Raw genomic sequence first — 26321 nt, 5'->3', positions numbered from 1 at the left:
CACTGAGACACAACGTATCGAATCTCATCTCTGCCATCCGGCTGGGATGAGCGGCCACGTGAACAACGATTGGCCTGTTGTTCATATAGGGGTGGGGTATTAAGCCATATAGGGACTCTCTCATGACTAAGGCAACTACAACCTCTGCTGGCTGATTGATGCCGCCTGCACAGAGGTGGGGAAAGAGTGCTGTCAGGGTGTGTCTCTCCGTACACAAGGCTGATTTGCATATAGGCACTCGCCTAGTGTGGGTGACAAAATGCATACAGCTCCTGCCCACGTGTCGGAGGGGGCGTGGCTTAGCTTCGTTCTCATCAAATCAGAGCAGGGGTCGGTATTAGTGGAGAGGAAGCGTGATGCAATCAGGCTAAACGCGTTAAGAAAAAATGCATAAACAAAATAGACAAAAAAAAAAAAAAACTGAGCCGCTCAGGTGGCGCAGCGGTAAAGTACACTAGCGCACCAGAGTTGGGGTTTCGAATACATCGTATCGAATCTCAGCTCTGCCTTTCCAACTGGGCTGGGCGGCTGCATGAACAACGATTGGCTGTTGTTCAGGGTTAGAGGGTAAGAAAGTCGGATCATAGGTCCTCATAACTGGTGCAACTGTGGCCCCTGATGGCTGACTGATGGTGCCTGCACAGGGCTGAGGAATAATGCTGATGGGGGTGTGGCCCTCCATACAAAGTGCCCTTCAAGTGTATGAACTCGACTCGTGCAGGTGAAAAATGCAGTCTGTACTGAGGGGGCGTATGTCAGTTGAGAGGCGTCCTCAGTCAGCGGTGAAGGGTCGAATCAGTATAGAGGACGCAATCAGGGTAATTGGACACGACTAGATTAGGCGGGAAAAATTGGGGGGGACTAAAACTCACTTTTTTAGTACAAATAGTGTTTAGTATTTTAGTATTTTAGTATTAACAGAAACTAACTCATTGAAAAAAAACAGTAACTGAGTTCTTAGACTGTAGTGTTTTAGTCCTAGAAATGGTTACAAAAAGCACTTCTGTAAGTCGTTCTGGATAAGAGCATCTGCTAAATGCTCAGAATGTTGAAGTAGTTAGAATTCTTCCACGCAGCGCTTTCATTCTGCTACGTTGCGTAGTTTCATTAAACACGGCCGTGACAGATGTCGATCTAAAACATTTCCTTTCAAAGACATTCGTTCTTCAGACGTAATTAGCCGTAATGACATAACGACCCATTAGTATCCATTCCACTGGTAAAAATAGAACTTATATTAAATAACTCTTCATTTTCTGTAAGTATGGCATTGAAAAATTGCCATACCTTCTGGTGCAGTCAGTAAATATTGTTTGGTAACAGCCAGCTTAACAAGATCCAGTACATTTCACATATTATTAAGTGAAATGGGCAGTTGTATTATTATTATTAATAATATTATTATTATTATTGGGGCAGTTATAGCCTAAAGGGTAAGGTACAGGACTAGTAATCAAAAGGTCAATGGTTCAAGCCTCATCACTGCCAGGTTGCCACTGTTGGGCCCTTAAGCAAGGCCCTTAACCCTCACTTGCTTTGACTGTATACAGTCACAGTACTGTAAGTCACTGCTGAAAATATAAGTGTAAATATCTGCAATTAGCACTAAATCTCAGCTCAAGGCTGATTGGAAAGGCACTCATACCTTAATAGGGTTACTCAGAATTCTGTGATATGCAGCAACGACCACCTAAAAACCCATACACCGACCAGGCATAACATTATGACCACTGACAGGTGAAGTGAATAACACTGATTATCTCTTCATCACGGCACCTGTTAGTGGGTGGGATATATTGTGATGTGTCAGAAGCAGGAAAAATAGGCAAGCATAAGGATTTGAGCGAGTTTGACAAGGGCCAAATTGTGATGGCTAGACGACTGGGTCATCTCCAAAACTGCAGCTCTTGTGGGGTGTTCCCGGTCTGCAGTGGTCAGTATCTATCAAAAGTGGTTCAAGGAAGGAACAGTGGTAAACCGACGACAGGGTCATGGGCGGCCAAGGCTCAATGATGCACGTGGGGAGCGAAGGCTGGGCCATGTGGTCCGATCCAACAGACGAGCTACTGTAGCTCAGATTGCTGAAGAAGTTAATGCTGGTTTTGATAAAAAGGTGTCAGAATACACAGTGCATCGCAGTTCGTTGCGTATGGGGCTGCATAGCCAGTCAGTTAGGAAGGTGGTCATAATGTTATTCCTGATCGGTGTATATGTCCATTCTGAATGTAAATATATTTTACATGTATTTATTGACCTATCTTTTCACATACTGTATGTTTCCAAGTCCTCTGTGTATTTAATTATTAGAAGTCATGTTTTCATGACAGGACAGGTAGTTACTGGTTATACAAGATTCATCAGTTCAACCCAGGACCTTCATGCTGGCCACCGAGCCAACGTGCCGCCCAAGTCCTCTGTGTAAAGTTTTAAAATGGCCCAGTGTAACAGGTAGTTTATTTATTTATTTATACACCATTCCAATAAAAGACAATGATAATGGAGAAGAATGTAATTCTGGGGGAGGGGAGGGGAGTTAAAGCACATGCCGAGGCCCGCACATAACCAACAACTATTAGCCTAAAATCAATCTAGCCTAAAGGCAGCAGTCTTGTCTATGGAAAGGATGGATGGCTGTTATCAAATGGACATTTACATCTGAGCAATGTGGTCAGTGGGTGCATTACTATCTATATTCTCATCCACTATTACACACTCCGTCAGACATTTATCCTCATAAGTTTCCCATTATGTGCCATGCATTGACCATCTTCCGCTGTCTGAACAGCACGACTTCCCGGTAAAAGTGTCATATTGCAGCTATGGAAGCCGCCCAACGGGTACTGCCATCGCTTTAAAATGATGATGCAATTCTCTTAATGCAAATGTTGTTTAATGTACCATCCGAACTTCAGCCAAATGGACGATGGGTATTCCGTTTTAACTTTAATATTGTTCCGAAGTGCGCAAACACCCACGTCACAGATCGGTTCATTCCTAAGATTAAACATCAGTCTTGCGATTTGTTACAACACTATTAAATGCATTTATATCCTCCCTATTCCTTAGTATTTGCCTATCTAGGGAGTAGGTTCTTTACCTGCAAATAACAGTAACAGTAACATAGCAACTACTGTCATGTGACTTATGCACCATAGTGATTTCACATCTTACTCCTCAGAGCCCCTGATGCATGCAATGAAGTCCGCTATCCCGCCCTGTCCAACTCCTCACACTGCTGCACTGCATTTGCAATTGCTTTTGCGTTTTTACCAACCCAGGCATTTGAATAGGATGGGCCTGGCTCATTAGAGTAAAAAGCTCTGTGTTTAGTCCACTTAGTCCACATTTAGTCCATGTTTATCTGTCATAGAAGACTAGCATTTCAGAGATGAAGTGGGATAATTTATTTATTTATTTATTAGTTATTTATTTAAATTTGTTAATTTTAAAGTCATGTTTTACACACTTTGGTTACATTCATGACAGGACCGGTAGTTACTGGTTACAAGATTCATCAATTCAAGTCTTTAATGTCAAACACAGTCATGGACAATTTTGTATCTCCGATTCACCTCCTTTGCATGTCTTTGGACTGTGGGAGGAAACTGGAGCTCCTGGAGAAAACCCACACAGGCACGGGGAGAACATGCAAACTCCACACAAAAAGGACCTGGACCGCTCCACCTAGGAATAGAATCTAGGACCTCTTTGCTGTGAGGCGACAGTGCTACCCACCGTGCCGCCCTTAAGTGGGATAAAACGTCGCTGTCTACCCGGACAATGATTGGCTCGTCAGTTGGGTTAAATGTAAGAGGGGATTCCCTAATATTCTTTCTGTGTGACAACACCTACAAACATGATGCAAACTGTACATCAGATTAATACCTGCCTGTCTTCCAGGTTCAGTAAATCCTACTACTGGTGAATTAACATTGTGCTGTGCTATATTTTGCATAAATAGATAGAAAGGACTCGTACCACATATTATTCTCAATCAGTGAGGCAAGCATGCGAAATAAACAACGCTGAAGCCCAGCGACCAGATTTCCTTTACAATCAGGCGGGAGGTCAACCATATCCGTGTCTTGATTTGCAGTGAGGAGAACAAGGTAGCGTACATTCGACCGCAAGCTACAACTTCCCATTAGACTGCGCTTCATTAAGACCCCGCTATGCAGACTCACACGTCCTCATGATTGATGATTAAAATTTGATGTCACGATGGGCAGCCCTGTGTGTTAGGTGGCTCCCTTTCATTCATAATTGATTGGCAATTATTCTGTCGATTAGAAGCGTGCTGCACAAGCCAGTGTTGCAGGTGAATTAAGGGCGGCAGGTATAGCCGAGGCCAGCGCATTTGGCAATCGCCAGGATGGATCCAAGAACAACTAACGTCCGCTTACCACGAGGAAACGACTAAAAGCATAACGTGAAGGTATACCAAGTGCATAGTTTGCTCAATACTATCCTATCTACTCGTCAATACTCAATATTACCTTTATACCGACATGCATGGATAGCAATTGGAATGTGCTTTATAAAGCTTAATAAATTAATCTTAATGTTTATAATCGCTGATGTCTCAGTCAACATCACGCACATTGCAAGCATAATATTCATCACTGGCTTGGATATATAACTTTTAATTCGCTAGCATACCAGAGCTGACATCTCAAACTCGTGAGTTTCGAATCTCAGCTCTGCTACCGGCAGGCTGGGCGCCTACATGGACAACAATTGGATCGTCCATTGAGTCGGATTGCTGGACGGGATTCCACATAACTAGCACAATTACGACCTCTTCTGGCTGACTGATGATGCCTGAATAGAGATTACCAGATTCATCAAGCTGACCCTCTTTACTGCATGGATAGGAATTGGAATGTGCTTTATATAGCCAAAACTAGGTGGACACCTGATCCTAGGCTTGTTGTACATCCCATGTGTGTGGAAATGTGTCAAATTAGTCAAAGGTGCACTTGGAAAGGTCAGGCACTGATGTTGAATGGGAAATCCTGTCGTGCAATCAACGTTCTAAGGTGTACAATGGGGTTGAGGTCAGGACTCTGTATAGGGCACTGGAGTTCCTCCTCACCAGACTCATCACACCATGTCGTTATGGACCTCACTTTGAGCATTAGGCACATGTTGGAATATGAATGGGTCTTCCACAAACTGTTGGCACAAAATTAAAAGCATTTTCCCATTGTCCCTATACGACCTGATGGCTCTGCTTTAATCAAACTAAAAATGTGTTACTATGTAAGACCAGATTGGACTTACGTCTGCAAACTCATTGGCCTGAAACGAGTTAGTAAATCTACTTGAGCTTTACAGACTGTGTGGATCAAACTGGTTTTACAACCTTCACTGTCGATCAGAAGCAATCACCTGTTAATGATGAGTTTGGTCCTTAATTACCAGGATTATGATTATGGTTAGACAGAACACCGGCTGCCGTGTATTATCTCTTGGCTGGCTAAATGAGCTACAGAAACATCTGGTTTGGGGCTATAAACAATGGGCAAAGGATGATATACTGTCAGTGAAGGCCTAGCACCATGAGCACCATGTGCTACATTTTATCGAATTCCATTGAACCAACAGCTTACAATGGCAGAAGTTAAAAACACTCCTGAAACAGCTATGCCATGTAAATCTTTGGAGGGGTGCTGTAACGGCTAACATGGCACAATTGTAAGCTTGATCTTCTAGTCACAGACACATCTTAAACACCACTGGATCAGCCAGTGCAATGGCTGTTAAATACAAGTGGTTTAGGATCAGATTATCCAAGTCACTACCAATCTCACCCATATTTACAGTATAGCGAGTTTGAAATGTAACCAATCATAAAGCACAAGCTCACCAACAACCAGCTAAAAACAGAGATATGCAACAGCCAATCAGAGAGTTCAGGAGAAAAATCCAAAAAGGTGACCAAAAGTTACATTTCTTAACTACGGGCAATTGATGTGGAGTTGCCACCCCATCCTTGCCACTCTGAATAGGCTTTCCACAAGGTTTTGAATAGCTTTAGTGAGAATTTGTGCCCATTCCATTTAAAAAATGCATTTGTGAGGTCAAGTACTGATGTTCTGGCTTACAATCAATGTTCCAATCAAGTCATCCCAAACAAGTTAAACAGGGTCAGAGATCTACGCAGGCTACTGTGGTTCCTCCACACCAAACTCATCAAACCATTCTTTATGGGCATCATTTTGTACACCCCACACAGTCATGCTGTATAGTGTACATCTGTATGGTATATTATGATACATTAATACACCACTAAAAATGACATTGCTATTTTAAACATACTATTTAGGTAGTGGTATAGAACTTGATACCTGTGGGCAGATGCTAAACCACTCTTCTGCTCCATATACAGTTAATTATATTATACTATAATGTTTCAATCTGAAGTACTACATGTACCCTGGTAATCCACTCCTGATCATATTAATGCATTGTTACGACTACAAATAATCAAAACCAAGAACTATGTTTAAAAAACTATATTTAATTAATTAGATTGCATAATCATTTTATTGTATATGATTAAAGAGAGTACAAAGACAGCAACAGCAAGTTGCTCAGATTAATCACAATGGGTTACCAATTAAGACTGCAGTGGAGTGTGGGGCACTGGGATTCTGAACTCTCTGAGGCGCCCTCTAGCTGACACAATTGGCAGTGCCTGCAGCAGAGAATAATCAGAAGCTTGATGGTTCGAGCCCCACCACTGCCAAGTTGCCACTTTTGGGCCCCTGAGCAAGGCCCTTAATCCTGAATTGCTTAAAAATGTAAATGTAAATAAAAAAAAGAGGAGGTGTAGTCTTCGACGCTGTGTAAGGATTCTGGTTAGTAGCCGAGGGCGCCTGTACAGAAGTGGAGGAACGTGGAGATCATCGCATGACTCTCCCTGAGCAAGACTGGCCTCACGTGCGACTCCACCAATGTAGGTCGACGGACTGCACATGCATCAGAGGGAACGTGTCTCAGGCAAATATACCCTATTTGGATGCGATTGGGGTCCTTAGCAGCAGAAGACAAATTGGCTTTGCTAAATTGGGAGGAAAAGGAAAAAAATGCATAAATAAAATAGCAAAAAAGATCAACATGTGCACTACACTATACGACACTACACACAGACTGCAAGGCATGATTCATGTAGTATGAGTTGACAGCTATGTTGTGTATTTGTGCATTGAGGTCAAGACTGATTTGGATTCAGTGTTTAGTACAGAAGGGCAGAAGGTAAAGCAGGTCAGTTTACAGCTCTTTCATAAGCGCTGTCCTTCCTGTTGGTTCAGATGGCTCAGCACTAAGAACCCAGCTAGTCACCTCCCCTCGCTCTTACTTAACTCTGCACGTGTTCCTCCCGCGTCCAACATGCCACCCCGCATTTAACAGCGGTCCTCCTGCAAACGGTCCGCGCTCGCAACCAAGCACGGCAACAAAACCGAACACGTTCATGAAGTCAGGACAGAACAGGAAGTTGGTTTGTTTGCAAATGTTGTTATTTCCAGCATTAAGGTGGCGGGCTAGAAAATGAAGGTAAGTGATTTCATGGGGACTTGTGGAGTGAAGCGAATGAAACAAATACTGGGGTAGTGATTGCATCGGCACATGAGGCACCGCCAGCGGAGGATCTGCAAGCTCACTGTTACATAACAAAATAAAGCATTAAAACACAGTGATACGGGAGCAAACCTGAGCATAAAGGTTTAATCACTGCTCAGAATTAGATATAATGTCATACTGGAAGATTCTTCATACACAAAAGGACTTCCTGGAATAATCCTATATTAAGAAACTAAACTAGACAGTGATTTGTACACACTAATATAAATATTATAAATAATTCAAGTGGAAGAATAAATACAGTAGCATATTATTACACCCTAGTCTATCTGAAATTGGCCAAGCTAATCTAAACCTTAGGTATACATCTAAATATGCAATTTTTAAACAACCCAGCATCCTCTTGCCACAACAAAACAGCAATTTGGCTAGTTAAGTGCTAGTGGGCCCACAAGCTCAAGGCAGAAATACATTCTGGACGGAGCTTCAATTTTACCAGCCGCACCACAGCAAACACACCAGAGATACCAGGCACTTTTCATGCATAAAAAGCGAATGGGTTGCCAGCTATCTTGTCATCCTCTGATAATTTGAATATAATATGTGACTGGTTCAGTGTATAAAGCCTTACTCTCGGTCATTGACATACAGTATCATGACTATTTTGACCCCAAAACAATGTTCCGGAATCCTCTATTTAGGACGTTTTAAACCAGGAGTGTCCAGACTTTTCTTGTTGGGGGCCAGATGAAGTAAAATATACACAAACACGGGCCACAGACTCTTTATAATAGACCTACATGATTACTAACATTACTAACATGATCACTAACTATTTATTTAAGTGACTGCTTATCTTTGACATACACACGTCCCCCTGAACTCAGTGATCTTCTACATTTGCTATCTAGTTTTCCTTTTATGCATTTTCTCCCCTTCAGCGTATTACAATTACCCAATTGCATGATGCTTCCTCTCTACTGATGTTGATCTAAACCCTGATTGAGGAGACTAACACACGGCCCCTCTGACATATGCGCAGTAGCCGACTGCATCTTTTCACCTGCACGAGGCGAGTTCATATGCAGATCAGCTTTGTGTACAGAGAGACACACCCTGATCATCGCATTATCCCTCAGACTCTGTGCAGGCACCATCAATCAGCCAGCAGAGGTCCTAATTGCATCAGTATGTATGATGCACCCTGTATGAACAACACCCAATCGTTGTTCATGAAGGCGCCCAGCCTGCCGGACGGCAGACTTGAGATTCGAAATGACGAGTTCGAAATGTCAGCTCTGGTGTGCTAGCGTGTTTTACCGCTGCGCCACCTGAGCACCCTGAAGCCGTCTCGTTTATCCAAAAACCCGGGAACGTGAATGTAGATGTAACATTTATGTTTTGAGTTGGGGGAAAGAAGATGGGGAGCGTTTTAGATTTGTTTTACACAATAGGGACACCCAAAGTTCAAACAGATTAAGCAGATTTTTTTAAAGACACATTTAAAAACACAGAGTTTGGACACATTTAAAAATATTGCTTTTGACTGCATTGGCATTTTAGGCAAATATAGCGTTTAAAAACAAAATCAGAAGTACATAGGGAACTGTGAGAGAGTATTTTCTTTTATAGTTAATGGTTTAAAAAAAGGAAAGCCTGCCACTCCTCTATACACTTACATACACATCTCTCGCTCAGTAATCTCTCTCTCTCTCTCTCTCTCTCTCTCTCTCTCTCTCACTCAGTGTGAGAAAAACAGCACCTAATTTTAGCATCAGATTTATCATGCTGAAGCTCGAGCTCCAGCACACTCACAGAGAGTGGTCAGAAAATAAGTGACAAAGGCATTTCCAAACAGAAGCTCTCCATCACCAGTTGAATTCTGAGCCAATTACAAATCGCAGCCCAATTTCTAACACGACAAGGCGCTTCTGGAGCGGACAGGGTCCAGAATCCAAGACTGGATGCTTGAAGATGAGATTCGACCCCTAATCCTTTAGATCAATAAGAGCTCAACACGCTAAGCCAACTTTGTAATCAGGGTACTCAGTGTATGTATACTCTTTATTAGAATTTATACTTGTATTTATAGTATACACTGATCAGCCTATACATTAAAACCACCTCCTTGTTTCGGCTTCACTTACCATATAGGAACACTTTTTAGTTCTACAATTACTGAATGTAGTCCATCTGTTTCTCTGCATGCTTTGTTATACCCCTTTCATGCTGTTCTTCAGTGCTCAGGACTCTCCCAGTACCACTACAGAGCAGGTATTATTTAGGTGGTGGATCATTCTCAGCACTGCACTGACACTGAGAGTGGTGTGTTAGTGTGTGTTGTGCTGGTATGAGTGGATAAGACACAGCAGCACTGATGGAGTTTTTAAACACCTCACTGTCACTGTTGGACTGAGAATAGTCCACCAACAAAAAACATCCAGCCAACGGTACCCTGTGGGCAGCGTCCTGTGACCAATGATCAAACAGCAGCAATAGATGAGCGATCGTCTCTGACTTTACATCTACAAGGTGGACCAACTAGGAACGAGTGTCTAATAGAGTGGACAGTGAGTGGACACGGTATTCAAAAACTCCAGCAGCATTGCTGTGTCTGATCCACTCATAGCAGCACAACACACACTAACACACCACCACCATGTCAGAGTCACTGCAGTGCTGAGAATGATCCACCACCCAAATGATACCTGCTCTGTGGTGGTCCTGTGGGGGTCCTGACCATTGAAGAACAGGGTGAAAGCAGGCTAAAAAAGTATGTAGAGAAAAAGATGGACTACAGTCAGTAATTGTAAAACTAGTGCTCCTATATGGTAAATGAAGCAGATAAAATGTGTGAAAGAGGTGTAGAGTGTAGAAACAAGGAGGTGGTTTTAATGTTCTGGCTGATCGGTGTATATTAAGAAAATAAAATGAAATCAAGGTAACTCTATTACTCTGCAGATAAAATAGCTTACGAGAACTTGAACAGATGCCACTGAAAGAAATGAAATTATTGACTGTCCCTGGTAGACAAAAATTTCCCAGTATCAAATTACTCAAGTGAATAAAAACATTTTGATTTGCTGGTAGCTTTTACTTTATATAAAGGAAATTCAAGAAGTCCTGTGGGAACTGGTTAAAATGAAGCTAGAAACAAAAGTGTGGTTGTGATATATTACTGATGCCTTAGGAAAAACACAGTAGGGATACAAATCCCTAAAATTCAGGTGTTCAATCCCTAAAATTAATTCATTTATTGTCTGTTTTACCACCGCTTTATCCTATTTAGGGTCACGGTGGGTACAAAGAACAGGAAACACCCTGGACAGGTTACCAGTCCATCACAGTCCATTACGCCTTTATTAAACTGTAAATAATACAAATAATACATGTAAAAATTCATATACGACTCTAGAAATGATTGCTATAGAACCTAAGACCCTGCAGGTCACAATACATGTAAGATCTGACAGCACTGAGAGAGAGAAAGAGAGAGAGATGGTCTACCACAGGAATAAAAGAGTGGGCGAATAACCCCAGCGGTACTTCTGTACGTGTGACACGGCAGCTAACAGCAGCTCTAAAGCACAGCTCAGTGCAGCGTCTGCAGGGGTGGATACAGAGGCCTGTCTGCTCCTGTAGGGAACCTGTGTGCACTTGGCAGCCTTCACCTCTGAGAGGAACCCTAAATGAAAGCTCCCAGATGCTCCAAACAGAGATCGTCACTGTGTAATAACCTGTCTGAGGCGTTGACGTGCTTCGAAGTCTGACAACCCACCAAAAAGTTGAAACTGCAAAGAAATAATGCAGCTGTTTTGAGAATCAGAGCGAAACTTGGCCAAACTGCAGCTGTTAAGCTAGAATGTTTGAGTGCACAGTCAGTCAGGGCTTCAAAAAGCGTAACGGTTGTATACACAAACAAAATATTGATTGCAACACTCTCCTTTAAAGCTGCCTATGAATATGTTTTATGTCTAAATCATAAGCATTATTTAGTTTCACCAAGAACAACACTATAAAAAACTAATTTTTGTGGGTTTTTTTAATTAGGGGTGGAACACACGGCTCCATAGGGTTACAAGTTTAATTCCTGGTTCTACATGTGCATTTCGTCCAGATACTTCAGTGACGACCTACTTTACTTTTCAAAAACACAGTAGTAGATGGACTGGCTAATGAAATGGCCATTAAATATGAGTGTCAATTAATGACTAAACAATTTGCTGACTGTCCAGGGTTTATTTTCCCTCACTATTTCCAGAATTAGCTTCAGTCTCACTGCTATCCTGAACGGAATAACAGAATAAAGCACTCAGGTGGCGCTAGCACTCCAGAACTGATGCCGATATCTTGAACTCTTGAGTTCGAATCTGAGCTCTGCTACCGTCAGACTGGGGACCTATACGGACAATGACTGGCTCGTTTGTCGGGTTGGATGCCAGAGTAGATTTCTCATAACTGATGCAGTTACGACCTCTGCTGGTTGATCGATGGCGCTTGCAAGAGACGGGAGATAATGGAGATCAGTGCATGACTCTCCACACGTGAGACTGAGCCCCATAATAACAAAAAAGAGGTAAAAAAGAACATTCCAGACGAATGAATAAATACTAAGTGAATGAAGTGAGATGTTCTATCTGTGGGAGATCTTGTCTACACAACACAAAACTACAGGGATTCATGTCTATTTGTAACAAATGGGTTAGCTTGACAAGAGTGGGCGGACACACGCACAGATGTTTTAACAAGATTTAATAATAACAAAAGGTAAGACAGGGGTACACAAGACAAAACACAAACACACGAACTAAGCTAAATGCTAAGCTAGATGTTACACTAACGGCTAACACCAATCTAAACACACATGTGAATAAACTATTCTAGACCTAAACTAAGACATGCTAACACCAAACATTAACAAGACTACAACCCTAAACAAGACTTCTGAACATGAACATGAATTGGGGAGGCGTAGTCCTAAACAAAAGCTCCCTCAACCATGTGCTCCCAGAGACCGAAGCGTGGCACATATACAAACATGAACTCTGGGAGCACAGAGAGGCTGGATTTGTGACACTATTTTAAATTATGCTTCTACCCAAAGGGACCTCCATCTATAACTAAAAACAATGCAATGGGCCTTGCTCAGGGGCCCAACGTTGGCAACTTGGCTGTAGTGGGACATGAACCAGCAATGTTCAGATTATTAATCCATTAACTTGACTGCTGAGCTACCACTACCAATTATGTGGACAGCATACTGTATATGGACCTAATGCCTAAAATAAACCAACACTAGCCAATCACAGGCATGATTAAGCTTGTTTTTATGAAGAAAGCCTGTGTTAGCCCTCACCCATCTGGATTAGACGCCGTTAGTAAATGGCCATTTTAAGCAACTAAAAGACTAGTAGGAATTGAGGTAAATAATGAATAATAATAATAACATGTAGTGGGGAGGCAGAACACAGAGTTACTGTATTACTTTTGCCAGAATAGACTCCAGACAATACTTGTTTTTGTCGTTCTGAATGTGCCACAGTACCAGCCTTTAGACTACCAGCTACTGGATTATGTACAAACAAAGCTTTTTTTACTTCCATTGAAAACAGAGATCTCAAAGCAACACTGTCTCAACTCTAGTTGATGTCTAGCCAAAATTGCAATGAATCCTGTAACACCAAACAGCATCGATTGTTTTTTTTTTTCCTCCTGACCTTCCAATAGGATTAAAGCAAGCGTCGCGAAGGAACAGCATGACTCACTGCACATTCTTATCAAACCTGCTCAGTGCAGTTTTAACACCTTTACATGTGGAATTAATCTTCACCTTATTCTCTTTCACTGCCAGTGCTGTTTTGGCTCTGCCCAAAATGTGTTGCCACACTCTCAGCAGGCCTTCATTACGTCCCTGTGCTTCCACTGATCAAAACAAATCAATGGAAAAGCCCCAAAGAACCACATCATCAGAAGCGAGATAATTGAGAGTCTTTCAAAAGGAACAGGAGAAGGTGGGCGGGAGAGGGGGGGTCGGATGTGAGGGCTTGGGAAAGATCATTCTGAGAGTTGGAACCTAAATGGAATTTTGTCAATGCCCATGTTGAGAGTACCTAATTTTCTCGCTCTTTTGCATGCCTGTTCTTCCCTCATTAGTGTCACTCAGTGGTAGTTAGTGTTGGGTAGCCATGAATTCTCCTCTATAGCCTCTATTATCCTCTGCTTTTCAGGAAAAAAGAGGAGCGAGAAAATATATCCTAATAAATACACAGAGAGATCAAAGTGTGCAACAATGGAATTTCAGAGCCTGTAGAATGAACCACTGAATAAGCCATCGCTTCACTACAGATCTAAAACAATGCAATACAATTCTGTCTAATCTTAATCCTAACCCAAATCAAAATCAGACACTACTAATCCACAAACTGCACATTTCATCTCTTCAAACATGTTGTTTATGTATTTAAAACACTAGACTGGGAAAAGCTGGAAAAAACTACACGAGTTCCAAGAAAAACTGCACTAAGATGTTAGTAATAAAAAGAGATTTAAGATGTGGCTTACAAAAGTAAACCAACTTTACTAAAAGTACACGACGTCTCAGCCTGGTCTTCTCACAAAAAACGGGAACTATGCCTCAATTCTAATACGTTTTAGAAGATTACAAGCTACAAGAGCAGACAGGTCTTTTAAAAGACCTTAATGTTAACCTGTATTCAAATGAAAGAATTTTAAACTGCTACTACTCTACCTAGGAGTGGTTGTCCTGCAAAGATCACACCAAGAGCACTATGAATACTGTGAAAAACGTGAAAAAGGACCCAAGAGTAGCTAATACAGTGTATCACAAAAGTGAGTACACCCCTCACATTTCTGCAGATATTTAAGTATATCTTTTCATGGGACAACACTGACAAAATGACACTTTGACACAATGAAAAGTAGTCTGTGTGCAGCTTATATAACAGTGTAAATTTATTCTTCCCTCAAAATAACTCAATATACAGCCATTCATGTCTAAACCACCGGCAACAAAAGTGAGTACACCCCTTAGTAAAAGTTCCTGAAGTGTCAATATTTTGTGTGGCCACCATTATTTCCCAGAACTGCCTTAACTCTCCTGGGCATGGAGTTTACCAGAGCTTCACAGGTTGCCACTGGAATGCTTTTCCACTCCTCCATGACGACATCACGGAGCTGGCGGATATTCGAGACTTTGCGCTCCTCCACCTTCCGCTTGAGGATGCCCCAAAGATGTTCTATTGGGTTTAGGTCTGGAGACATGCTTGGCCAGGCCATCACCTTTACCCTCAGCCTCTTCAATAAAGCAGTGGTCATCTTAGAGGTGTGTTTGGGGTCATTATCATGCTGGAACACTGCCCTGCGACCCAGTTTCCGGAGGAAGGGGATCATGCTCTGCTTCAGTATTTCACAGTACATATTGGAGTTCATGTGTCCCTCAATGAAATGTAACTCCCCAACACCTGCTGCACTCATGCAGCCCCAGACCATGGCATTCCCACCACCATGCTTGACTGTAGGCATGACACACTTATCTTTGTACTCCTCACCTGATTGCCGCCACACATGCTTGAGACCATCTGAACCAAACAAATTAATCTTGGTCTCATCAGACCATAGGACATGGTTCCAGTAATCCATGTCCTTTGTTGACATGTCTTCAGCAAACTGTTTGCGGGCTTTCTTGTGTAGAGACTTCAGAAGAGGCTTCCTTCTGGGGTGACAGCCATGCAGACCAATTTGATGTAGTGTGCGGCGTATGGTCTGAGCACTGACAGGCTGACCCCCCACCTTTTCAATCTCTGCAGCAATGCTGACAGCACTCCTGCGCCTATCTTTCAAAGACAGCAGTTGGATGTGACGCTGAGCACATGCACTCAGCTTCTTTGGACGACCAACGCGAGGTCTTTTCTGAGTGGACCCTGCTGTTTTAAAACGCTGGATGATCTTGGCCACTGTGCTGCAGCTCAGTTTCAGGGTGTTGGCAATCTTCTTGTAGCCTTGGCCATCTTCATGTAGTGCAACAATTCGTCTTTTAAGATCCTCAGAGAGTTCTTTGCCATGAGGTGCCATGTTGGAACTTTCAGTGACCAGTATGAGAGAGTGTGAGAGCTGTACTACTAAATTGAACACACCTGCTCCCTATGCACACCCGAGACCTAGTAATACTAACAAATCACATGACATTTTGGAGGGAAAATGACAAGCAGTGCTCAATTTGGACATTTAGGGGTGTAGTCTCTTAGGGGTGTACTCACTTTTGTTGCCGGTGGTTTAGACATGAATGGCTGTATATTGAGTTATTTTGAGGGAAGAATAAATTTACACTGTTATATAAGCTGCACACAGACTACTTTTCATTGTGTCAAAGTGTCATTTTGTCAGTGTTGTCCCATGAAAAGATATACTTAAATATCTGCAGAAATGTGAGGGGTGTACTCACTTTTGTGATACACTGTAACTAATAAATAACTGATAAACAAAATTTTGGATCCGATTCACTTTACAAAAGGTACGTTACATCTAAGCCTAGTCTTCTAAAAAAAAAAGCATAGAGCTGTTCATGGGAACTACACCCCAATCCTAATACATTTTAGAAGAATACTACAAGAGCTACAAGAGCATAGTCCTCTAAGTAAACCTGTCTCCTAATTAAGGAATTTGAAACTGCTACTACTCTTCCTAGGAGTGGATGTCCTGCAAGGATCACACCAAGAGCATTTTGCATACTGTCAAAAAAGTTAAAAAAAAATAAAAAAATAAAATAAAATAAAAAGGACTCAAGAATAGCTAATAACTAATAAACAAAAAATAAAAGCAAGGATGTTACAGAGAACCTCAGCCCCTATTTTTCATTCCTTCATTAGTTGTCTGTTTAACCACCGCTTTATCCTATTTGGGGTCGCGGTGGGTCCAATTCACTGGGCGAAAGGCAGAAAACACCCTGGACAGGTTGTCAGTCCATCACAGAGCAAACACACTCATACACAAATTTTTAGTATCTCAAATTAACGTGACTGCATGTCTTTGGACTGTGGGAGGAAACCGAAGCACCCAGAGGACAGCTCTATCTAAGAATCAAACCCAGGACCTTATTGCTGTAAAGCAACAGTGCCACCCACCGAGCCACTATGCCGCCCCCCTATTTTATAAGTGTTTTTTGTGGTTTTGGACAAAAAAGTACAACTCATACACAAATGTTTACCAATGAACAAATGCACCTATCTCTAAATGTGAAGTATGGTGGAGGAGGCGTCATGATTTTAGCTGTTTTGCTGTCTGTGTCAGATAAGTAGAAATGTTGTGGCAAGCCATAAAAAAGACTGTTTAATTAAATCCCAGTCTGAAATTCAAAACTAACTATTCAAAACTAATCCAAATTGGTTCTGATTAGGGTCTCTCTCGGTGCATATGTAATTTGGCGAGCTAAACCAACTGAAGTGGTGGATCCATGTTATCATGGACAAACATTTGTTGTGTCCTGCTGCAAATCCGTCATCCTCTAGGAACGTAGCCTCTCCGTTATATTCAAATCAGCCAAGCTGACATCAGAGTTGTGCAACGGATTAAGCAAAGGCTGTTTTATCAAATCTGCTGTTTTCAAACAGCCTGAAACGAGCAAAGAAAAATACACAGATTCCCAGTTAGCAAAGAGGAGAAAATAGCTACTTTGCAAAGCTGTCAGCGCGAGCGGCAAAACGAAAGCAGCATGCATTGGTGACAGCGGCGTGAGACCGAACCTTGCTTGCGCTGGGCTTTTAATTGGCTTCGGAAGGCAGCGGTGGGGTGTTTGGCAAGGGAGATCTCAGAGCTGCCTCAATCTCCCCAAGAGCTAGGACCCTCACCACTTCACACAATGGCATTTTTTGGACTTCATTAAAAACTCACCCCAGAATTTCCTACTTAGCAGCCTGCATCTGTCTGAGCTGCTTTTTCCGTTTTACAGCAGACAAGGTGCAATTATTTTTTTTAGCTAAAACAAGCAAGCGGGATTACAAACAGCATGGCAGGAAGTGTACACGGGATAGGAAAGGAAAATAAATTAGGAAGAAATAAAACACCAGCAGGAGTTAACTCGATGCCTGCTTCCTTTGGCAAATCCCAGGCTAGGCAGTTGCCTCAGAGCTGTGGATGTAGCTGAGGGAGCAGAACAAGCGCAGGCATTGTTTTGACAGCTCTTATGGTGGTAAATGCCAGGACGTCTCCACTCAGGCTTGTTGTGTGTTGTTCTGCTGCTGCAACTGAAGGATACTATCATGCAATATGCTGGGCCTTTTTATTACCTCCTGTTTTAGCCCATTCTCGGTGCACTTCAAGCATTGCTCCAATGTTTGAAGATAGCATCAATCATTAGGCTGATTACTGACACTGGCATGGAATTCACTGGCGAGACTCAGGCGAAATAAAGCCTGTAGAACAGAGGGTGACTGCTTGGAGCCTTCAATCGCAAACTCATTACACAGTGTCTAACAGTGTTCTGAACTGGTGTCAGCAAAATGACACAATAGTCTTTTAAGAGCTGCAAAAACAGAGTCTGGGAGTCCTGAGAACGAGGCAGAGGAGGCGAAAAGGGTACGATCTTCTGCGGTCTACAGGATATTGAGGGAACATTCCAGCCTCTTATGAGTCTACATCATTACTTGATGGATTGCTTTAGATACTTTAGATAGCTGATTTAAAATTTTAGTAGGAGATATATAGCAGTTTGAGTCAATAGCTTCATAGATTTTTGTGATTAGAAAAGATATAAGAAGCATATTTCAAATTGTGTGGGGTTTCTTTTCCTGTCTTCACAATAGACTTGAATAAGAATAGTGTCACTTAAAGCTGCAACATTTGCTGAGAAATTATAATCTGAATTCTAATAATCTAATATTTTACTAGCTTTTTAATGTCTAATAATAAGGACACGTATTAAGCAATGTTAACATGTCTGCCTCCTGTAGTTAGCCACAGGATGGTCATAAAATATTCGCATCACTAAAGCAGTAATAACAAAGCAGTAGAAACAGTGTTACGTCTTGTTACACCTGTATTTGGTGTTTGAGTGTTGTGCATACAAGTGTCTATAAGTCTGTGTGTCTTTGTGTACAAGTGTGTGTATAGTGTATGCAGGGCATTGAAGAAAAGGTGGCTCGTCTCAGCATTGGCTGGATATCATAATAGACCGCTGCCTAATAGACACCCGATCGGCTACTGCAATCGGCCAGCCGGGTTTCTACACAGACATGGCTGCCTAGGTCTGACTGGGGAGGATTGGTGCCCTGTCTGGGGTGTGTTCCTGCCTTGCGCCCAGACCCATCGTGACTCTGAACAGGATAAAGCAGCTGATAAAAATTAAACAAAATGAAGTGATTATAATAGACACAAACATGTGTCCCAAGTTTTGCTTTCCATGCTGTCATATCAATTTTGCTAATAATAAAAAAAATAATAGCACCCAGGTGGAGCAGCGGGATATTCCGCTAGCACACCAGCGCCGAGATTCTGAAGTCTTCGGTTCGAAACTCGACGTTGCCACCGGTCGGCTGGGCGCCATCTAGCGGGCATAATTGCCAGTGCCTGCAGCAGACTCTGCTAGGGCGGGATGACCGGACTACGTGGGTGGGATCTTCAAACGCTGTGTAAGGACCCTGATTAGCAGATAGAGAGGCGCCTGTGCAGAGTGCATAGGTGAAAAGGGGTTCCGCAAAGGGCTGCGCGCGGGTCGTCGGAGGGTCGAGCAGCAATATACCCACCTCGACTGCAATCAGGGATCCCCCAGCAGGGGAAAACAAATTGACTATGCTAAATTGGGAGAAAATACATAAATAAAATAGAAATAATAATAATAATACTTTGTTACTTTAGGTATCGTAAGCAAGAGAATGATCGTTTTCTTCTCTAGGCCAGTTTCACCATTTTCACCCTGTATTTTGCTTTATTTTAATAATGGTAAACGTAGTGTAAACATTTTTTACCAATCACAAGAGTGGACAGTGTGACAGACATGGACTTTCGAGGATGTACCTATATTATACTTATATTTAAACATCTCCCTGTACTGACAACTGATTGATGAGCTGGAATAATCTAGTTTTTGGAGATTTAATTACCTCTTAATTACCTTCAGAATAAGAAAACAAATAACCTAAAAGCTGACAGTGCACTTTTATGATGAAACAGTTCAATAATGAACTGCCTTAATGCTCAAAAACAGAAGGGACTAGAACATTGATGTCTTTCACCAACTGAGTGTTTAAAGCGCCGAGTATAAATATGATCAACCTGGCTAGATTCCACCTACATGCCTGTTATAACAGCATGGTACCTTAATTAAAAAGAATACGTAGCTTCAGGGGTAATGACACTTTCCTCTAAGGGAATACCAGATACGCAAAATCCATTTCCTGCTGAACATCACTCCAGATATCAATTAAAATCTTGTCAGGACTTGCAAAGATGTGTTATGCAAATGTAATGTAAAACAAAAACAAAAGAAAATTTCAAAAATAAGAGCAGAGGAAGCGAGTTTTAGCGGAGTCTGATGTGACCAGCAATCACATTAATATCAAAGCTAAAAAGAAAGAGGGTATTAATTTCTCAAAGTGATATTTCTTTCAAAATTGGGTCATTTCAACAATTCAGTTCATTTTAGGCCATAGAACCTTCTTAAAAAGAAGGAGAACATATTAAAATTATGCTTAAAAGTGCTGAATACATCGTATCGAATCTCAGCTTTGTCATTCGGCTGGTCTGGGTGGCCACATGAACAACGATCGGCTGTTGTTCGGGGTGGGATAAGCCGGACCAGGGTTCCTCATAACTGGTGCAATTATGATCTCTGCTGGCTGATTGATGGAAAGGGTGTGGCTCTCCGTGCACAAGGCTGATCCGCATATGAACTCGCCTCATGCTGGTGAAAAGAGGCAGTCGTTACTGCACACGTGTCGGAGGGGGCGTGTGTCAGTTGTGAAGCTCCTCAGTTAGCAGTGGTGGGTTGCACTGGTAGAGGTGACGCGTAACGCAAGCAGGGTAATTGGATAGCAGGGTAATTGGATAGCAGGGTAATTGGATACGACTAGATTAGGGAGAAAATTGGTGGAAAAAATCAAAGAAAAAGATTAAAATTAACGAGTGAAAATAAAAAAATTTAGAATAGAAGCTGAACTGACCAGTTCATCATTATCATCATCATTTTCATGTTTTACCACCACTTTAGACTGAAATCACTGGGCGATGCATTGCGGTAACACAACCCGGACAGGGCGGCAATCATTGCAGGACCTCAGCCAAACTCCGCCCACCCCCCAATCCCCTTCCTTTTTGACACAGCCAGTTAAGTCAGTATGTAGACTTCCAACCGGCCCGAGCCCTGCTGGGTTTTTACATCCTAAACGTAAAAATATCACTTGTTCTATTTATATTATTACACACGGAAGCACATTCATTTTATGGTACAAATAAAATGGAATAAGAAGAGGAGATTCAAGCCACACCGTACAGTAATCTATCTAATTCTAGTAAACTTTAATGTTTTTTATATTAAAATGTCATATTTTATGACTAGAAAAACAGATTTACACAGAAACATGACAAATATCTAAAATATCTCAATATTTATTATTTCTTAATCAGATTCAAATGCAAAATGGACTTTATACACTTCTGCCTTTATATTTGGAAGCAACCAAGATTCGAATCAGGCAACATAAGAATTGAGAGATTTCTGTTCAGAACAATTGGAGGTGCTATGCATTTAAAAAAACTTAAATATCAGCCGTACGCTAGTACGCTAGCTCACCAGAGTTGGGGTTTCGAATACATCGTATTGAATCTCAGCTTTGCCTTTCCGACTAGGTTGGGCGGCTGCATGAACAACGACTAGCTGTTGTTCAGGGTTAGAGGGTAAGAAAGTCGGATCATAGGTCCTCATGACTGGTGCGACTGGGCCCCTGCTGGCTGACTGATGGTGCCTGCACAGGGCTGAGGAATAATGCTGATGGGGGTGTGGCCCTCCATACACAGTGCCTGTCAAGTGTATGAACTCGACACTGTACTGACTGTACGTGCCGGATGTCAGTTGAGAGGCGTCCTTAGTCAGCGGTGAAGGGTTGAATCAGTATAGGGGATGCAATCAGGGTAATTGGACACGACTGGACTTGGGGATAAAAATTGGGAGGAAAAAAAAAAGAGGGGAAAAAATACAAATAAAAAAATATATATAAATAAATAAATATCAGTCTTTTAGAGATATTGTAAGGCAGCACTTCTCTGGGGGCATCAGTGATCCTAAAGGAGGGTCCTATAGCATTTAACTGAGATGAGTAAAAAAGAATCACACATGATGGAACGGGAAAATCAATGGGCTTTGGGTATATGATAGATTTCTTGTGATGTCATATAGATCTATGGTAAACTGCCTAAAGCCTACGTTGGGTCTTTGGGAATGGACACATATTTGATTTGCCCACCACAAAAATGCAAAGGTCAATGGCTGACAACTGATCAAATTAAACCCAAGTGAGGAAGCTCCCACCACCAGAGCAAGAACACAATAATCCTTGCTGAATAATGAATAATTAAACGATTAATATCATAACCCGTGTCGATGGGGTGCCAAAATTTGTGAAAAAACAACGAGTGCAGTGCAGCTCAGCGTTGTGTACGGAGAGGACACACCCTGAGAGCACTCTTTTCTCATCTCTGTGCAGGCGCCATCAATCAGCCAGCATAGTCCCACCCATATCTGAACAACATGTTGTTCATGTGGCCGCTCAGCCTTAGCTGGTAGGCAGAGCTGAGATTCGATACAATGTATTCGAGATCCCAGCTTGGGTTCCAGCGTGTGTTTTTACCGCTGCGCCACCTGAGAGGCGAGAACCACTGTTTTAAGGTGTGTAATAAGGTAATCAAGAGTACAGCAAGAACTAGAAATCTGCTTGTAAAAATTTAATTATAAAAAATCGTAATTGAGATGTTTGGCTGTAAAGAAATCAAAATTTCTGTAAAAATGCATCTTTAGATCTATAAATCTTTAGCGATCAAGATAAACCATTAAGCAAAATTGAATAATTACTGAATAAATTAACAATATAATTTAGAAGCCGCTCAGGTGGCGCAGCGGTAAAAACACACGCTACTACACCAGAGCTTGGATTTCGAATACATCGTATCGAATCGGCCACATAAACAACGATTGGCCTGTTGTTCATATAGGGGTGGGGCATTATGTCGGATAGGGACTCCTCGTAACTGATGCACTATGACCTCTGCTTATTGATTGATGGCGCCTGCACAGAGGCGGGGAAAGAGTGCGGATCAGGGTGTGTCTCTCCGTACACAAGGCTGATTCGCATATATGCACTCACCTGGTGTGAGTGACAAAATGCATACGGCTGCCGCCCACGTGTTGGAGGGGCCGTGGGTTCGCTCCGTTCTCCTCAAATTCAAATTTTTTTTTTCATATCCAATTACCTGACTGCATTATGCCTCCTCCTCTATACTGATGTTGATCTCCACCCTGATGAGGAGAGCCGAGACTGACACACACCCCCTCCGACACGTGTGCAGTAGCCGACTGCATCGTTTTACCTGCACGAGGCTAGTTCATATGCAGATCAGTTTTGTGTACAGACAGCCACACACTGATCATCACATTATCCCTCGTCTCTGTGCAGGCGTCATCGATCAGCCGGCAGAGGTCGTATTTGCATCCGTTATGAGGTGCGTCCGGCACCTCCCTAGAACAACATCCAATCATTGTACTCGTAGGTGCCCAGCCTGCCGGATGGGTGTGCTAACGTGTTTTACCGCTGCGTCACCCGAGCGCCCAGATTTTTCAATTATGTAAACCTGAATTTCACTGACGCAGACGATCTCAAAATCACAAAGGAGCATCTGTATAAAATATTTAGTGCAGCTCTGCATGTACATTAATGCCATTCAAATATTCCACCTTTCTTTTTAATGTCTTTATTAGAAAGTTAAAAGCAGGCCTGCAATGCACAGACCACAGACAAAACAGTGTGGTTATTTAGAGCCTTTTCTCTCTCGCTGCACTTGTTTATTTGCACATGCTTACACGCTTCATGCCACCGGGTTGGAGAAGAAGACGGTAATGCATTTGCTTCATACTTACTTATTTGTCCCGGCTCACAAATTTCCACTCATGATTGGAGAAGAGGGTATTAATCTATTTGCCTCAAATTCATAATTTACCAGTTTTCTCAGCCCATGGAACAGAACAAATACAAAAGTGCGGTAGAAACGCTGTTGGAGCCTGGCGCTCTGTTACTCCTATTCATCCCCAGCCCACTCTGAGCCAAGAAGCGGCGTTCGGCCTGGGGCCCTGCGGCCCGCATTTGGACCAGCCTGGCTGGCAGGAGCGTGCGAGAAGGACTGCGTCATTTCCCCTTCACTGATTCCCCACTTTGGACAGAGTGGAAATAGTTCTTTATTTCAATTAGCCAGCCAAGTGTGCTATGGACACCTGCCACCAAGCAAGCTCTCTCTTCTAACCCGCTGTTCGGAAAAGCTGCCTTTCATCCTGCCTTTTCAAATTAAACGTCTAAACCAAGACATTATAAAGGAAAACCAACAAGACCAGGGAGGGGACGTTTAAAAGTGAGTGACACTGGCAGTCCAGCTAGAAGACCAGTTCAGATGTAAAGACCTGAGGACAAGTGCTCAACAGACAATAAAAGTAGGGCACAGATCACTTGGCTGACAATGCCGACTACCCAAATAGCTTCCTGCAAACATAACCAGACGTACTACTTTTCCAAATGCCAAGGGCATTGCTCACCCATTGAGGTCACATAAAGTAGCCCCCGACGATAAATTTTTCATTAATTTAAAAACATTAGCACTTCAGGCATCTGTGTGAACTTTAGATTTATTCATTGAGACAGTGATTCAGCATGCTATAATAAAAATAGCTATAACGGTTGAGTTTAAAAGGCAATTAGAAGTCAAATTAACAGTCATTATCTATATTAATGTGATGTTCCAGTACTAACAACATTCTACTGCCACCAATCACATGTAAATAAAAAGAGTCACACAGAGAGTCACGAAAGCAAAGTGAATGTCGTCTTACCTTGGGCTGAGCACGTCTGGGGAAGGCAACTTTAGGGTCAATCTAATCAAAACAAAAGAAAAACAAGCCTTGTAAGCAAGTGACATAAAACTGTACATAGTTAAAAATACAAACGGTAGTAATATGTAGCGCTGTCGTGTTTAGATTACAGCAGGTTAAACTGCATTTGGGTTATTCTTTCATTATTTGGGTGGCTCATTAATGAGTAATAACTCATCAGAATGGATCCTATGGGATCCTTTTTTCTATTGATGGATGTAGTAGGGAGGTTTGTATGGTGAGTGGGTTCATTGTCATAAAATAAACAATGAATCAATGTACATGATAAATATAACAACAGTACACCTGCTTTTTTATGTAATTATCCCATTAAGCAGATGTGTGTGTGAGTCCTGGAGTGCAAAAAATCATTTATTTATGAATAAAATATAATAAATAATAATCAGAAAGAGGAAAATATTATACACTGATCAGCCATAACATTAAAACCACCTCCATGTTTCTACACTCACTGTCCATTTTGTCAGCTCCACTTACCATATAGAAGCACTTTGTACTTCTACAATTACTGACTGTAGTCCATCTGTTTCTCTACATACTTTTTACCCTGCTTTCACCCTGTTCTTCAATGGTCAGAACCCCCACAGGGCCACTACAGAGCAGGTATTATTTAGGTGGTGAATCATTCTCAGCACTGCAGTGACACTGACATGGTGGTGGTGTGTTAGTGTGTGTTGTGCTGGTATAAGTGGAGTTTTTTGTGCTGCTGGAGTTTTTGAATACCGTGTCAACTCACTGTCCACTCTATTAGACACTCCTACCTAGTTGGTCCACCTTGAAGATCAAAAGTCAGAGACGATCGCTCATCTATTGCTGCTGTTTGAGTTGGTCATCTTCTAGACCTTCATCAGTGCTCGCAGGATGATGGTGGACTATGGAGGTTGGCAGACTATTCTCAGTCCAGCAGAGACACAACACACACTAACACACCACCACCATGTCAGTGTCACTGCAGTGATGAGAATAATCCACCACCTAAATAATACCTACTCTGTAGTGGTCCTGGGAGAGTCCTGACCTTTGAAGAACAGCATGAAATGGGGCTAACAAAGCATGCAGAGAAACAGACTACAGCAGTCAGTAATTGTAGAACTACAAAGTGCTTCTATATGGTAAGTGGAGCTGATAAAATGGACAGTGTGTGTAAAAACAAGGAGGGGGTTTTAATGTTATGGCTGATCGGTGTAGATTTTCATGTGATGATGATGTGAAAGCAGCGGTGCATCGGTGGCTACGCGCTCAACCAAAAACATTTTTTGCTGATGGCATTAAAAACTTGGTACGACGCTGGGAAAAGTGAGTGGCTGCTCAGGTGGTGCAGCGGTAAAAAACGCTAGCACACCGAGGCTGACATTTCAAACTCATCCGGCTGGGCTGAGCGGCTATATGAACAACGATTGGCTTGTTGTTCATACAGGGACAGAAGAGCCGGATAGGGACCTCATAACTGCTGGCTGATTGATGGCACCTGCAAAGAGTTGAGGGATAATGCGACCAGGGTGTGGCTCTCTGTACACAAAGCTGATCCGCATATGAACTTGCTTCATGCAGGTGAAAAGATGCAGTCGGCTACTGC

General features: G+C 42.2%; 1 protein-coding gene across 7 annotated transcripts in view; it reads right to left on the bottom strand.

Annotated features, from left to right (window-relative positions):
- The window catches only part of msi2b (musashi RNA-binding protein 2b), a 451597-nt gene that overhangs the window by 403537 nt on the left and 21739 nt on the right, over positions 1 to 26321 (bottom strand). For all 7 annotated transcript variants that reach the window (XM_063017232.1, XM_063017233.1, XM_063017230.1 and 4 more), the window contains exon 5: positions 24686 to 24727. In XM_063017232.1, coding sequence (XP_062873302.1) covers positions 24686 to 24727 — 42 coding nt within the window. The remainder of the gene's footprint in view (positions 1 to 24685; positions 24728 to 26321) is intronic.

This window comes from Trichomycterus rosablanca, chromosome 20 (assembly GCF_030014385.1).
Source record: "Trichomycterus rosablanca isolate fTriRos1 chromosome 20, fTriRos1.hap1, whole genome shotgun sequence".
NCBI lineage: Eukaryota > Metazoa > Chordata > Actinopteri > Siluriformes > Trichomycteridae > Trichomycterus > Trichomycterus rosablanca.
This window is presented reverse-complemented; position numbering and strand designations above follow the sequence as displayed.